A 17,183-nucleotide genomic window follows, 5' to 3' on the forward strand; every position below is an offset into this window, starting at 1 on the left:
TTAGGCTGAGATACTGTGAAAGAAAAAAAAAAATAAGTATTTTTTCTTCCATTTTACTTGTAGGTACTAAATGAAGCAGTGGGTGCACTGATGTATCACACTATCACTTTAACACGAGAAGACCTGGAGAAATTTAAAGCACTTCGAATAATTGTCCGAATTGGCAGCGGTTTTGATAATATTGACATCAAATCTGCTGGAGATTTAGGTATGACTATTAAAGACATTGTTTTACATCTTATACTTGCCTCCAGAAATCTGATAGCATCTAAGTCTTTGCATTAATGTTTTCTGTATAATTTATACTAACATAGTATGTAAGCTGTATAATTTTCTCATCAAAGTGTTTAAAAATCATTATGGAGATATTAGCATTAGTTAATTAAGTGATAATATTAATAGCTTTGTGACGGGATGACAATCTGTCTGTTCAAGATAAATCCAAGTAGTAAGGCCATAATTTTTCCTCTTTTTCTTTTTTTCTGTCTTTTTTTACCCCAATTGCGTTTTTTAACTACTGCCTACTGTAATCCAATCACAAAATATAATTCCATCGGCATGGAAAACTACTACTGTTTGAATAAAAAATGAGATCATTATCAACTGTCTGGGACTTATTTATGATGCATGAGATTTAGTACTAAAGCACTCCATAAAGTAGAAATATCGATTTTATAGGAGAATCAGTTGTTATAGCTTCAGAATAAATTTAGATACTGGAACTGTGAAGAGATACTGCTTAGTGTTTCACTGCTTAAAAAAAAAAAGTCTGATTTATACTTTGCTTACTTTAGGATAACCCATCTGTTACCTATAATCTACAGGTAAAACTGTACCACTGGAAATCGATGTATACATTTTCTTTGTTTCTTTTCTAAGTAGGTTGAAATTATCAAGTATCATAGAATCACAGAATGGTTTGGGTTGGAAGGAATCTTTAAGAACATCTAATTCCAGCCCCCTGCCATGGGCAGGGACACCTCCCACCAGCCCAGGTTGCCCAAAGCCCCATCCAGCCTGGCCTTGAGCACCTCCAGGGATGGGGCGCCCACAGCTTCTCTGGGCAACCTGTGCCAGTGCCTCACCACCCTCAGAATAAAGAATTTCTTTCAAATATCTAATCTAACATATTTCAATAATAAATATGTTTCCCATTATGAAGATCTTGGAAACAAATAAGTGTGACAGTGCTTAGTCCTAATGATAGCCCCACTGATGTAGTGGGGAGGTGTACTGTGGGTCTGCTTATCAGTAAAAGAAAGTAAAATAATCACCAGTGTCTAATGGCTGTGTAGTTTGCACAGCAGGCAGAGGCTAAGAACTTTTTCATGAGTTTCTATAAAGAACAGGTAGATCTGAAGGCATGCACAAGGCTGTGTTCCTACTTACTCAAGTAGTGCCAAAGTTTGGTACCTGACTTGTGAGCCCCAGAAACCATATTATGTACGTAGAGATTGCCCTGGGGTAAAATCCTGGATCCAAAGCCCCAAAACCTAGGTATAGATCCAAAACCCCAGAGCCATCATGAGTCTGATTTGTGTAGAGAATCCCTGATGAGAGGAAAATATTCACAGGTTTGTTGGTTGTTTGGGCAGGTCTCCATGCTGGATGGTAACTCAGGCTTACAATTCAAATGCAAGACTCAGGGGAGATGTTATAGCTCTCCACAGCTACCTGAAAGGAAGGTGTGGGGAGCTGAGGTTCGGCCTCTTCTCACAGGTAACTAGTGATAGGACTAGAGGGAATGGCCTCAAGTTGTGCCAGGGGAGGTTCAGGTTGGAAATGAGGAGACATTTCTCAGAAAGAGCAGTCAGGCATTGGGACGGGTTGCCCAGGGAGGTGGTGGCGTCACCGTCCCTGGGGGTGTTCAAGGAAAGGTTGGATGTGGTGCTTGGGGACATGGGTTAGTGAGTGACAGTGGTAGTGGGGGGATGGTTGAACCAGATGATCTTGGAGGGCTTTTCCAACCTTTATGATTCTGTGATTCAAGCCACATTATAGCAGACTTGGGACATTCTCATTCCTATGGCATGGTAAACGCCGCATGCCTAATCCTTCATAGAATCACATTGTGATTAGGCTGAGTTACGCAGTGAGGACCCATCCTGTTTGTACATTCCAGTATTTACAAAATAGAATTGTCCACTCTTTCAAAAGCTGCTAAATGCTGGAAGGCTTACAATGTAAAATCTCTCCTAGTAGTTAGGGCAAAATAGTTGGAATTAGATACTAATGCATCGCTACTGGGACAAATCTCTTTCCATTCCTTGAATATGCATCTCAAGGAGATAACCTGTGAGTTAATTGCTCTTTGAAAAAGGCTTTGATTCAGTCTTGAAATATAATACAAAGTTAGACCTTAAAGTACAACATTTTCCTGAAATTTCATAGTAACTTTTCGAGTAATTTTCAGGGAGCTTACTGGTGGAGTTGTTACCAGTTTTTTCCATTGTGTTATTTTCATGTTAGTGCTTTTACTCTTCTTGAAATGGATGCAAACAGATGTTTCTTGAATAAAAGCTTGAAGATCTGGTATTTTTTTTCTTCAGTTTATTAATTGTTGACTAGAAAACATGTTTGAGTTGTAACTGCAAGTGAAATGGGAGTGAAGGGTAACACCAGTTGACTGTTTACATGTGTTGATAGTGATAGGACAAGGGGAAATGGTTTTAAACTAAGACAGGGGAGATTTAGGTTAGATATTAGGAGAAAGTTTTTCACCCAGAGGGTGGTGAGGCACTGGAACAGGTTACCCAGAGAGTCCTGGAGGCATTCAAGGCCAGGCTGGATGCGGCTCTGGGCAGCCTGCTCTAGTGGTTGGCAACCCTGCCCAGAGCAGGGGGGTTGAAACTAGATGATCTTTAAGGTTCTTTTCAACCCAGGCCATTCTATGACTCCTGAGTTTTTCACCATTGAACTTGTGCACAAAATCACTGAAAGCAGGGGGAAAAGGGGAAAGGTAAAGGAGCACAAAAGCAGTTAGATACGAGAAGAGTGCGTTATCTTTTCCTATGTGAAATGTCTCTTCATATCATTGTCTCTATCCAGCTGCTTGTTGTGGTTTACCATGCCTTTGCCTTTTATAAATTAGCTGTTTTTAAAGGTGGGGGAAAATAGAGAATAAGAAATTTGTACAACTTAGGAGAGAAATTACTTCGCACTTTGCCCTAAAAGGGGAAACCTTTTACAGGGAGGAAGGTGTAAGGCGAGTTGAATTCCTTAGCTTCCCATATATGTAATATAACTTAAGGTTCTTTTAAACCATTTTTTTTTTTGTTGATGCCAGCCATTAGGAGACATGCTTATTGAATTTGTTTTGCCATCTAAAACCTGCATTTTTGCTCCATGAAAAAGACCTTTTGTATAAACAAATGCAGCTGTTTAATGTGATGCACTTGAAGGGATTTTATGTTTCAGTCTTGTACTTTTTCTCCCATTCGTGCTCTTTTTTCATTTTTAAAATACCATGAGTTTCATACTGCCATTGATGTTAGCAGACTGCCAAGATTAATAATCCAGCAAATGATGCTATTTTATCTTTGTGTAAGTCTATAGAGCAGTGACTCAGCAGAGAGAAGAAAAATAGGTCTGCAGCTTCCTTCTGTTGGCTGTAGAAAGAAGGAAGGCATTTGAATGGAAAACATAGATAAATTCGGTATAAGCTTATTATTTGTCAGATTATTGTTATTACTCTCATGGAAGAGCATGTTGGGTTTTCTTCCTTGCTTCACAAGATATACTGGTGTTAGCTGAGGACTCACTGAATACTTATTTATGTAAAACCTAAATAACTAGACAGTGAAAACAGTATTAGGGTGTTTTTTTAGTACACAAAACACTTTTTTCTCCACCATGAAATTATACTGTATGCTGTTTGTGATCTCAGTCAGCAGGATTGAGAGCGAAAAATTAGTGGGAGTTGATGATTACAGGGAGAATGTAGTAAAAAGAAAGGACACAAACTTTTTCAAGTAAACGTTTTGCTTCACTGCCGTACGTGTACTGGAAGTACATGCTTATCCAAGAGAAACAGAATGGGGTGACTGACAAGCAATTACATTTGCTGGCTGCCTGAGCTGTTTTTTGAAGTAAAAATGGAATATCGTGAGTCTTGGATCAGTCCACTTTCCACAGCTGTCTGTGGAAATCTGTAATGGTCTTTTCGTTTCTTGATCTTACACCTTTCTCAACCATTAAGTCCGTTTCCTAATAGCTGAACTTTTGCATTATCTTTCCATACCATGCAGAAGCAGATTTTGTATTTCTGTATTGATATTTAGATGGGTTCTCTCTTTAATTTGAAGGACCAGGGAAGGACTTGGATTCTGTTTGTAGCAACTGCACAAACCCATGTGCAACAAGAAACAGATCGTTCCTCCCTGTGTTGTTACTACCCATATATGTACTGGAAATAATAGGTATACCATGAAGGTTTGTAAGAGTTGCTTTCATTTTAAATTAATCTTTTTTATAATGTATAGATAGCTTTTGGGAGGGTATCTGCTCGGTAGTGCAAAGTAGCTCACACAATGAAATGTAAACAATGATCTTCAACCTTACTGGCTTTGTGCGGAGAGAAAGGCATATTTCTTTCTGCTATTCAAAGCACGTAGCCCAGTGTGCATGTAAAATGCTTACTAAGACATCAGCTTGGTTACTAAGCTGCCTGACATCTCATATACTTCTGTGGTTTCAGTAGTCTGTTTGCTGTTTGCCTTAGTTTGGAAAAACAAAAGTTTAAAAAAAAATCAGAATAAAACCTTTACAAGTATTTACGAACTGGTTTGTCATGTATTGCGTCAGTCGTTGCAGTCAGAAACTTGGTATATGAATACCTGTAAGTTTAAACATCATGCTCCTGAATGGCCATCAAATAGGAAGAAGTAAGAAATATTTGGCAACTTGGTATCCTTTCCACCCATTCTTTGCAGGGATTGCAGTGTGTAATGTGCCAGCTGCCTCAGTAGAAGAGACGGCGGATTCTACCATGTGCCACATTCTGAACCTGTACAGACGAACCACCTGGCTTCACCAGGCTCTGCGAGAAGGCACGAGAGTACAAAGCGTCGAACAGATTCGGGAAGTGGCTTCTGGAGCTGCCAGGATCAGAGGGGAGACCTTGGGCATTATTGGATTAGGTATGTTGGCTGCTGAGGTGGTTTAATACTCCTCGCCTCCCATTGCTTTAAAAAAATTATGAGGATTTGAGCTGTTAAAACAACACTAGTTCGCTCCTTTCCATGCCAAGCATTCTGTATAATACCACTTCGTTCCTGGTGTTTATATATCTCAAATGTTTTCCCTATAGGCATCATCATTTCCCTCAGACAACTATTTTTGCAATTTTTGCTGTTGATATTCCTCAGTTCTTTGAGCTTCTGGACATCTTTTTGGTGGTGTCAGGCATGCTGCTTGTAAGACTCCATCGCTTCCCTTTTCCAGGACAAGGATTCTGCTACTCCAACCCCTTGTCACATGTATTTGTTGTATTCATCGTCTGTTGTCATACCTGGTTCTGTTTGTACTGTTTTTCTTTTGCTGTTTTTAATGTGTCTGAAAAGTGCTTGCTGCAGTAACAGCCTGCAGAGCAGTTATTTCTTGCATTTGGTTGGGCTGCATCTGAATCTGTATTTCAGCTCAAATGAGAGGAAAAATAAATACAAGAAAGTTTGAAATGCTTCCAGACCTAATAAAATCACCTACTTACCTCTCTGAATGTCCCTAAATGTGTTTCGGCATCTAACAGATGGACAAGCTTGCTTGAGATGAATTAATTGCTGTCTGTTACAGACGCAGAGAAGAAAAACAAGCAAGTCAGTTTCTATATAAAAATTATTCAGTCATGTGCTTGTCTTATCAAAGATCTGATGGACTGTGGATGTAATTGCCATGGTATTCATCTGCAGGAATTAATAATACGATTTTGACAACAGGGCATCATACTTTAATGACTGTTCCAGTTACACATTGCTGTCAGATATCTCAAGCCACGAACTCTTACTTTTTGGAATCTGAAAATGCTTGGCGTTACATACCACTTGTTTGAACGAGTACACAAGGCAATAGAAAGCGTTTTCACACTTAAAGAACTGCCTTTAAAATGTGACTTTCAAGGAGTTAGTCATGAAGTTGCTTTCTCAAATCTATACCCGTGTATTAATGCACCTCATTTAAACATGATTATCGCACTCGCAGTCACAGCATCTGTACATAAATAATAGACAAATCACCTGCAGTGTTTTAAAAATGGAAATACGCATCAAGTTTTTGAACCTTAAGTCTTCGCTTACATGCTATGTGCTAATTTGCTGGAGACATCTGTCCTGTTGGCATTGTGTTTATTGTGTTACGCTTTAATTCCAGGCTGAGCTGAGAAAAAAGCCTTCATTTATTACTGAATTTCTTAAATGAGTTTTCTGTGTGCTGTTTTTGTTGCGAATGATTGGAAAGTATAGAGAAACAATTTGGATAATCAGATTGCCAGTATGTATGTAATGCTGCATGAGGTGCTAAGGTTTTTTTTTTTTTCGCTTTTGTTTTGTTTCTGCTTCTTTTTTTTTTTAAAGATGCCTTTTGTGTGCATGGTATAGTAAAAGGCTAGTAAATTCTGATTTTAAAGGTACACTTCTGTTGCAGTTATTAACCAACAATTTTCTGTAGTCTTTGATTGTTCCTATTTCTTTTCCTTCAATGAAATATTCACAGCTTTTAAAGTGAATGTTTTAAAGTTTGAACACGTACACTGCTTGGTTTTGCGCATGTATATGAATATGCACAGTGTTGTGACTGAGCTCCTGTTCTAACAAACTCCTATATAGACATGTATTTATGAAGAAGTCTTAGAAGCATAATCTTCGAAGATGTGGAAATACAGCTATGCTAGATTTAGCATTTTGGGCACTTGAGATGCTTAGACTGTGACATACTCCCTTCCACTACAAGAGGGTAGCTATCTCCAGTTTTAATCTAAAATGTGTATTTACAACCATGTTCAACAGACTGTTGCCCTTAGGTTATGTTTCTCTACTAGTGGCCTCTTCCCACATCTGTAGTTTTGCCTCAATTTGTAATTGTCTTATTAGGATGTGTCAGCATCAGAGCAGCTGAACCACTAAGAGGCTATGAAGTGAATGTAGCACATGCAGAACTGTTCTCATCTTTTGTTCCTAAGTCCTGCTTCTTTCCTCCAGCTTTGTGTAGTGTCATCATTTCTGTCCTTTCTTGTACAAGCTTCTGAGATCATCCCTTATCTCAGCCCCAGCTATTTGGTGATCTTCTTGTCTTAAACTTTCTTCAGCAGTGGGTTGCATAAACTGCATCACTTTGCTGCTGCAGCACCTAGGTCCAGACCTTCACATCTGTTCCTGGGCATTTTTTGTAATTTTTATTTTTATTTTTAGCCGAAGATAAGCATCCCAGCTCTTGCCTATCTCTGCGCTAGGGAACGACTATGTCATTCGCTCCAGAGCTCCAGCTACTCACTTCCTTATCCACTGGTCTAGCCAAGTTTCATGACTCACTTGCCTTTTTCTTTCCATCACCCACTCTCTTTTCTTTGCCTCCTCTCATGCATGTTCCTGCTTTGACACTTGGTCTATCCTGCTTAATCCTATTACTCAGTGCTCCTCCTTTAAAGTTAACCCCATCTCTCATCCTCTGCTTGTATTGGAGATAAGCAAAGACTCAACAGCATAATGCCCCCTTCATGTGCTTGTTGGATACCATCCGTCATTGTTCCGTTGTTTGGTTAGCCTCTGGGCTCCTCAGGGCAGAGCCTGTGTTTCTTTCTGTCTTTCTGAAGTGTGTGATTCTTTGAGCCTTACATAAATAATAATATCACATCATTAAACAGCTGTCTTTGTCACTTTTAGTCTTTATTGCTACCCAGTGTCCTATATTTCAAGCGATGCGTCACAAGCTTTGCAAGCCTGGATAGGAAGCCCTGCACTGAAAAAAATGCTACCTTTTCACCTTTTATCTAGGCAGTTAGGTTGTGGGGATTTCTGCTGTGTGTTTTTTAGATTTTTTTTTTCAAGAATATTTATGAGCAGCAGTATGTAAGTACTTGGATGAGTAGATAGCTGGAGCTGGTTCTGCTGTAATGATTTTGCAACAGCGAAGGCTGTGAAATCACACTCCCTTCCTCTTCCTTCCCAGTTACAAATGCTGGTGACTAATAGCTAATGCATTTCCTCGCTCAGAAGAGGTGAAATTCTTCCAGATCCATTTGACAGTGCATCATAATCAGCGTTCATCACTCAGTTTGTCTTTCCTCACCTGCTGTGTTGTCTCACTGGTTCCACATCCTGACTAGATGCTGGCCAAGGCACCGATCAGCGCATCAGACAGTGAGCTTTGAGTTGGGTGGCATTGCCACGCAATAAAAGTGGCACCCCTAGCAGTCCTACTAGCTCATCTAATGTGCTCACCAGGAAATACAACAAAAAAGCACGCTCCACGAAGCAAGCCATGTATCAGAGATCTCCAGGAGGGATTAAAAATTGCCCAGATTCCCCATAGCTGTTGCAAAGAGCTGCTAAGTGTGAGCACTTCTTATTTCCTTGGAAGTCTACAGGCACCTCATCAACACTTCCATGGTACCAAGGGCATTTAATAACACTTCGTAATACCAGCATAGATGCAGGCTCTTTGCCCAGGGGCTGGGTAGGGATCATTGCTGACTGCAGCTCCTATAATTGTCGAGCTCAGATCAGGCTGGTGTCAAGGTCAGGATCAGAGACCCTGCAAACTAGGACACTGGGGGGAAGTCGCCGAGTCCGACTAACAGGAGACTGAGGAGTTCTTCGTGTGTCTCTCTTCACACTGCTGGTTTGACTGGAGTGAAGAATGGGCTTTGCGAGAGCTTTATATAAATCTCTTAATGTCTGAAATAGGCTTGGGTCGCTTTTTCCTCTCTTGGAATTGTATGGAGAGTGCATTTTGTGTGTCCTTCCGTTACCACAGACCAAGAAGTTTACTTAATATTTTGTATTTCTGAATTTACCTCTCCTTGGAAGCACCCGAGTCTCCTGAATATTGATAGCAGTTACATATGCTCTTAAGGTAAAGTTGCCTCGAAGGTGGGATGCTTTTTGAACTGGTGTAAGAGGCTATGTTCCTTGCAGTGCTGAGGAAGGTTTTTAGCCACCCCTTGTGCCCAGAAGAGTCGTATGTGTAATGGAAGGCTTTCAGAGCAGGAAGAAAACTCAGAGGCTTGCAGTTGACTGCAGTCGACAAGGAATTGGCAAATTGCAAATGTCCAACTGTCTGTTTGTGTAAGGACTGTGACTAAATATGAATTGTCATTTATGGAGGATTTTATCACATAAAGTATTTGTAATATGACGATGCTCGCCATGTGATTCCTGAGTGTTTCAAAAGGAAACTGAGCACATTTAAGAGTGTTTTTAGTATATTGGCCAGGCTGCAATGAATGGAAAGTGTAGTTTTAAATGGAGAAGCTGTTGTAAGAGATTTCTCTGCCATGAATCCCCTCAGGTATTAATGTTGTAAAGAGTGTGAAAAAGAACAGATGACAGAACGTCGCATGTGAAAATGAATGGAGCTAGAGTAAAAGCGATCTGCTAGCTTTAAAAAAAAAAAGATTGTTTACAGTTGTGTGACTGATTTCCTGAGCTGTGAACATGCCAAAATTTGAAAATAATAGTGTTTGTGCTGAAAATAGTCTTACTAATGTTTTTAAAAAACAGCTTGAAAAGCAAACAAATAACATGTACGCAGGTATTGAAATAAAATATCTTGAAGAGCATTTTAAGTTGGTGTCCCCAAAGAAAAGCAGACAGCCCCCATCAGATTGACACGCTGTTTAATATTCCAAGCACATCTGTTCCTAAGCACTGCAGAACAACTGTGTTCAGGTTAAATGATCAACAAAAACCCTTTCTTCCTGTGGCTTCTTAAGTTTATTGAAAGAGAAACTGAAAAGCAGAGGGAAATCTCTTCAAGCACAATTGGAAAGATACAGGATTTCCCTGTGTTAATTAGGTTCTTTTTTTGAGCAAGCTCAGATGTTACAAAAGAAAACTCGTTGACTTTCTTTTTTTTTAAATGAGACGTGATTATTATGGTCTATCTAGTGACTGATACTCTTGAAATGTCTTTATCTAATATTTGTAATACCTTACTGTGAATAACTAGTGTGTAGTCTTCTAAACTGAAGAATTTTCATTCTCATTCTTCAAAATATCCTTACTCAGTGAATATACTTGCTCGTTTTCTGTGTTTTACTGGTAGTGTTTCAAAGGGAAATACACACCTCCTGATGCACATCTCCATGGAGTCATGCCCAAAAAGCAATTTCAAACACGAGTTCTCTCAAATAATACGACAGTAAGGAAAGATGAACAGGGAAAAGCTAAGGGCATTGTGAATGATGAATGGTACTGCACTCTTCTTAACTAGGTGCCATGTGATGGACTGTATTTATTTATGATTTAAGTAAATGGGTACAGAATTTTTAAAAGCTTCAAATGACAGGATTCTTACAGGCATTTTAGTGCTGAAAGGATGTTACTCAAAATGAAAGAAAATACCAGTGCAGAAAGGAGATCCTGTGTGCTGAGAATCACTGAGCTTCAGATTAAACAAATTATCTTTTATTGCATCCATTTTTGAGGATTAATTTTATAGCTTTTTATTAAAGCCAGCTGGTCCGTCATGGGTAAGAATAAGTCCTTGGCAGGATGTGTTCGCAAGCAGTAGTGTTTTACCATAAACAGGCCCAGCAGGCAGGCCCTTGTATTACACAGATTAGTGCAGATTACATGGCATCTTCTGGCATTTCACATCCCCGGTTGCAAAAGGTGCAGACGTGCATTGTTTCAAGCAAGGCTGTGTGAGGCAGTCCCGATGTAACGTTACTCATCTAAACGAGGATTTCGAGTGGGATGGGAGGCGCCTCTTTTTTATCCCCTTCCAGTTGCTGTACAAAATGGTATCACTTGATGGAAGCGTTTGCAGTGGGAAGGAGGAGGGTGCTTTACACCAGCTGCTTCACATCTGTTCTCATTCCATCTTTTCTTGTTCCAGGGCGTGTTGGGCAAGCAGTAGCACTACGTGCCAAAGCCTTTGGCTTCAGTGTGATTTTTTATGACCCATACCTCTCAGATGGCATGGAGCGTGCTCTGGGACTGCAGCGGGTGAGCACTTTGCAGGACCTGCTGTTCCACAGTGACTGTGTTACCCTGCACTGCAACTTGAACGAACACAATCATCATCTTATTAATGACTTCACTATAAAGCAGGTAATAATCTCTGTGCGTGCCCTCCGCACAGGTGACGGTGGCTCACACTGTACAGAGTTGCTTTATGTAAACGTGCAGATTCTCATTTGAAAGCAGTTTCCCTTTTCCTGCGTTGAGATTAAGCAGGTTTATAACTGACTAGGAAATAGCTGGTGCCTTATGTATCGTTGCTTTTCTTGTCTGTTTTCCTCAGTAACATTGCACTTGTGGAAATAATGTGCTCTTCTCCATGTTGCTCGGATTTAATTAAGTTGCGTTTATGCACTTTTTTCCTCTGTCTTCTGGTAGCTACCTCCTTTACCTAGACTTGCAGGTAGCATTTCTGTCTCACTCCCTCGGTTGGGATGGTCAGGCATAACGGAGGGATTGTGACTAAATGCCGCCCCCCTGTGCTCAGTGCCCAGGCTTGCAGAGCGCTTCCCGGGTCGATCACATTTCCAGCATCGCATTATTTGGGAAAATCAGGCCTATTTGAATTAGTACCAAACTCTCCCTAAAGCTTTAGGTAATATTAAAATCACTTCAGAATATAGGCGTGTAGAAACTGCTCCACTGCGGGCTAATTCAACAGTAAGCTTTTTATTAAATCTCTAGGTTCTAACTCCAGCCTCAGCGTAGGTAACAGTAGGAAATAAAGCATAGATTTAAAGATGTAGATAGTGTGCAGGAAAGAAATCCTAATGATATAGTAACTGATTTTTTATTTTTATGTTCATTATACATGTAGTATATGCATGTGTTGGTTACAGTGACAGTTGCACTCTTTTGCAGTAAAATCATTGCTTGGTTTCGGAGAAATAGTTTGAACCTACTGCACTTGAACGTTAGGAGAACTGAAGCAAATACTGAATGTGTTACACGCATCTGATGATATCACATCTTGATTTGAGAGTTCAGGGATGTTGTAGACCCATCCCAATGTAAAATCAGGGTTTGGGTTTTAAAACTTCAAAAATTCAGAAATTTAAAATGCAGATCACTCAGATAACTGAGCTCTGTCACCCTGCCCTGAAGATTCTCTTTCCTTCTCTGCTGATACATTGCGATATATATTTTTTCTATGATTAGATGTCCAGACATCTGAACCCAAACACAACTGCACTGAATTCAGCAGCACGATTTAGAGGCTTAGCAGTAGTCACTGTAGTGGGCCATGAAACTTGGGCCAGTCTATCACAGCAAGTTCTTAAGCAGAGGTGGATAAATGGGATCAGCTCTGGAGAGTGCTTAGTGCATTAATCAGAGAAGCAAACAAAAGAGGTTAAAAGTGAGTGATACCATCTGAAATGAAATGCATATAATACAACCTGTACTGGGAAGGATATCATAAGCATTTATCTTGCTACTTGTTGTCCTTTATTTAGAAGCTTAGGTTAAAGTGTTAGTTTTTGCTTTGGGTAAAAGTTTGGATGAAGCACTCTATTTTGTAACAGCTGATGTGAATGTTACCCAGCTCTGAAAACCAGAAAACCTGACTACCTCAGATCATTCTTGACTGCTTGGTTTGTGTAGACCAGATCTTCTGAATATCTGTTGAAAAGAGCAGAACAGCTTTCTGAGGCTGTCAGATGCTAGAGTTGCTCTGAAATTTTTAGAGCGCATCGCATGCCATTTTTACCCAGTATTGCATGTTCATGTAATAACCAGGTTTTAAACAAAGTGTGGAGAAGTATGATGCATCTCACAGAATATTTGGGTTGGAAAGGACCTTAAAGATCATGTAATTCCAACCCTCCTGCCTTGGGCAGGGACACCTGCCCCTAGACCAGGTAAACTCATTTCCCTAAAGTCCTGCCCTGAATTTTGTTTAGAATCTGAAATCACATAGCCTTAAAATGTCTTTGAAAATTTGGTGCCAGTCTTCTCTTTCAGTGGCCTTTCCCTTTAATTAGTCAGCATTCTGCCTAGCCGTCACGCTTGGCCTTGTAGTTCCAGAGCAGCTCAGAGAAGTGTTTCAAGCTTGTGTTTTTGAACCCGTGGTAATCAAGTGCTCTTAAAAGAAACTGAGATCGTTTCAGTTCTACAAATTGGAGAAGATGATGCTGCAATTAAACACAATACACTTTTAAAGCAGCTCTGCAGGTTTAATGCAGGTGAACACTAACAGCTGTCAGCAGTTCTAGCTGTGACATTCTCTTTCAAGCTTCCACCCATTGTAAAGGGTCACCTCCAGCTGCATCCACCCTTCTGGTTTGTCATGAGTCACGTAATTCATTCCCACTAGAATGCATTTATGTGTCCATGTTTTGTTTGATTTGGGCTTGTCTTAGTACTAGCTTTAGAGTTTTGTAAATAATCCTGAAGATGAAAACTTAAGGTTATTATGGATGGACAGAAGATTTTAACAGGGTTCACTGATGAAAATTTTCAAGTTCTTCAAAGCGCATATGAATGCACTAGGCTGTACTTAAACCTCAAAATTACTCTTCCATTTCCAAGAACACAGAAATAGGAAGCCAGTATAAGCTCCCACGAGCCTACGTGGCACGCCTGTGTAACAAGTGTGATTGCTGCTTGGGTGAGCCCTCCTGTGCTAGATTTAATCTAGTTCTCACAGCTTTCTTACTGAGTGGAGATGCAGTGATGGCTCCCGTCAAGAACGCCTTATTGTTGCAAGACCAACTTAAGGTCATGCCACCATTTCCTCACAGCTCAAATTCCCAAGTTAATTGGATAAAACTAAAGTATCCCTTAATTCCACTGTAAATGGACTTTGGTTTTGCTATACAGACCAATAAATGTTCTCCTGTAAGCCCAAGTCTCTGCAAATGGGGAGAGGGAGGGACAGATGAAAGCTAGTGAGTTGGCCAGTAAAATATGTTTTCTTTTTTTCTTCAAACTTCACTGCAAGCATATGCATGTTAATTGTTTAATATATCCAATGATCTCATGTAAAAAAAATTCTTGTAGCTGACTTTCATCCAAACCTCCTTGTTGTTCATGAATTTGGCATTTTGAATCCCTTTCAGAGAAAGGAGCCATTTACATAAGCTTCAGTTTGCTGTGTAGGCTTTAAGTAATTGATGTGGTAGTCAAAATGTTGGAGTTTTCTTCTTCTTATGGTGAGAGATGGAGTCAGTTCAAAATGGGATTTTTATCATTCATCTTCATCATGGTTCCTGCTCTTCATATGCTTACCTTCATATATTGAAATGCTTCTGAGATCAGAAGCTGTGTATGAGATGACTGGTAAAAGATGAAGCATTAGGGTGGCTGGAAGCAAGATGTAGGGAATTTTTTTTTTTCCGTACCATCTCTCTTATTTAAACTTCCACTTTGTTTTCATGTTGTGGATATATTGTGGTATAAATTCTTGTAGCTCTCCCCACACAGTGTCATCTACAATGCTAATCTGCACAATGCACAACACAGCTTCTCTCCTGGGCACACAGCATTCTCAACCAAATTCATTTTCATGCCTTTTAACTGTATAACGTAAGAATTCTTTAGACCTTTATTTCAAAAGTCTTATGGGGAGGAGGAAGCTGAAGTAACAACAATAAATAAAACATAGGTCTACTGTGTTTTGGCAACTAAAGGGAAAAGTGTTTGAAAATCCAAAAGCATTGATTTTTCTGAAAAATTCATACAGGCTTTTATTTGTGTGAAAGTTTAAAACCACAAAATATGAATTTGTTTAAGAATGTACTGTAGTTTCTGTCTCATGCAATTTCACAGTGGAATAAAAAGGCATAAAATGATCTGTCCGTTTCATATGCACAGTTGTATCTTTTGATCATGTTACTGCACAATATATGAAACAAAGCTTCTATAAAAAGACACTACTTAAAAGAAACAAGGTTATTAAATGCTGTGAAATAGCATTTTATGTTAGAAGCATCACATTTTGTGGTACTTTCCAATGGAAAGGGAAGACAACTGTTACAGGTTAAATCAGCTGAATAGCCTTTGTTGTATTGGATGCTTCTTTTGAGTAAAAAAATAATGCCACAACGATTTTATTTCATTTATTTTTATTTCATCATTCTTGTTTTTAACTTTCCCTAGATGAGACAAGGGGCTTTCCTGGTCAACACAGCTCGAGGTGGGTTAGTAGACGAAAAAGCACTTGCACAGGCCCTGAAGGAAGGAAGGATACGAGGGGCAGCCTTAGATGTACATGAGTCAGAACCATTCAGGTGCTTTTCCTTTTCTTTTCTTTTTATTTTGTTCACTTTCTTATTTTTAAGTCGTAGTGCATGATACGATCAACAGCAACAAGTAAATGAGTTTTCCCTTCATTTGGTAGCTAAATACTCCTTAGTAAAGCAACATGAATCTGTGCAGCACTGGACTAATGCAAAAGTAGATGGAGCTTGTGTATATGGTCAGAAGTGAAAAAATGACATCCAAGATTAATGCCTTTTTTAAAATAAAATACAAAATCCAATGGGTTTATTCAGTAGAAATGTCAGGGACACAAGTTCTAGTGCTGGGCATGGCTTTGTGTCCTGGCTTTGAGAGGAAGTGTTCCTTTGTCATTGATGAAACTCCAGAGGTAACTAATGATGATGTCTGAACAGGCTTTTAGAAGGTAAAGGGTTGAGCTTTGGTGTGAGAAACAAGTACTTTATGACACCTTTCTGGAGGAAAAAGCATAATTTCTGTCCAGATTCCCTCTGCAAGAAGGCCATAAACATCAGAGGTTAGAAAAAAAAAAAAAAAAAAAGAAGTAAAGAAAGGTGGTCAGAGTTCAGGCTTGGTTTTCTTTTACCCTTTCTCTTTGTCAAGAGAGTAGTAACTCTGCTGTCATTAGCAGTGCTGGTAGCACTGGCCTTACTTTTCTGAATGACACTGAGCATGTCCAGTGTTTTGGGCAGAAACGTACCACTCCCAAAGTGGCATTGGTATTCTGATACCAGCACTGCTAAACAGAAACGAGCCTTGTTGATATGTCCTGGAATTTTGAGCCTGACTTCTGAATTATGAGAATAGACTGCACTAGCTTAGTGCTTTTACGTGACAAGCCTTTTTCAGATGCTCAGTCTGGGCAGGGAGAAATGTTAATTTTAACAGAAACAATCCATGTAGTTTTTTGAAGAGGAACAGATTCAAGACCCGAGGGCAGGTTGTGAAGACTGGAGAGAGGACAGTCTCTCTTGAATCAGCTTGCAAGGGAGAATAGAACAATAAAAAAAATAGCAACACTGTCCTTTTAGGTAGAATTTTTATTATCTGCTGAGACACAATGCCACATCACAAATATTTAATTTTATTTATGCATACCCTGCATTCATGTACTTCTAAATGTGGTCATTACAATGCAGTAGTGCTGTGCAAAGCCAGAGTCTAACAGCTCAAGAGACTTTCAGCGGTATACATTCTTCACAATTCAGATCTCCGATCTGCACAAGCAGACCTTTGCACCTGTAGGAAGCCCCATTTACTGCATGGAGATGCCATCTGCAGAGATTCAGTTGCAGGATTACAGCCACAATTTCCTTTGGCTTCAGTGCTGCATGTCTATCTGATCGCAGCATGCACCTCTTTATTCAAGAGTTTTGCCAAATATTCAGACGTTTATTAAACTCCGAATGTAATCTATACTTTTATGAATTCCTACCAACTCTGAATACACACTTATGTCTTAAAATATTTGTTCTACAGTTGTTGCAGCTGACTGTAAGATTATTAAAACTGAAAATAGGTAGGAGGAGCAAGTTTCCACTATTTTCAGGTTTTTTTTACTCTGATTTTGTGATAGCACTTTATTCATTGCTTTCCCTGATAATCAATCCATCATGTAAATTTCCTTCTTTCTTTGGAGTTTCTATACAGAACAGGAATGAAAAAAATAGTTTAAAATAACAGAACAAATAAATGAATTATCAAAAAGTTGATGCTGATCGATAAGCTTGTATCGTTAATAAACGTGCAAATAATTGTTAGATTTATTTTTTAATGACTAAGTGTCAGACC

The 17,183-nt window shown here is 39.4% G+C and overlaps 1 protein-coding gene across 18 annotated transcripts in view; it reads left to right on the forward strand.

Annotated features, from left to right (window-relative positions):
- CTBP1 (C-terminal binding protein 1) overlaps positions 1–17,183 on the forward strand; it is a 234,963-nt gene that overhangs the window by 207,079 nt on the left and 10,701 nt on the right. For all 18 annotated transcript variants that reach the window (XM_050710298.1, XM_050710296.1, XM_050710301.1 and 15 more), the window contains 4 exons: positions 64–208; positions 4,932–5,138; positions 11,050–11,264; positions 15,273–15,403. In XM_050710298.1, the coding sequence (XP_050566255.1) occupies positions 64–208; positions 4,932–5,138; positions 11,050–11,264; positions 15,273–15,403 (698 nt within the window). The remainder of the gene's footprint in view (positions 1–63; positions 209–4,931; positions 5,139–11,049; positions 11,265–15,272; positions 15,404–17,183) is intronic.

The sequence above is a fragment of the Cygnus atratus genome, chromosome 4 (genome assembly GCF_013377495.2).
Source record: "Cygnus atratus isolate AKBS03 ecotype Queensland, Australia chromosome 4, CAtr_DNAZoo_HiC_assembly, whole genome shotgun sequence".
NCBI classification, from domain to species: domain Eukaryota; kingdom Metazoa; phylum Chordata; class Aves; order Anseriformes; family Anatidae; genus Cygnus; species Cygnus atratus.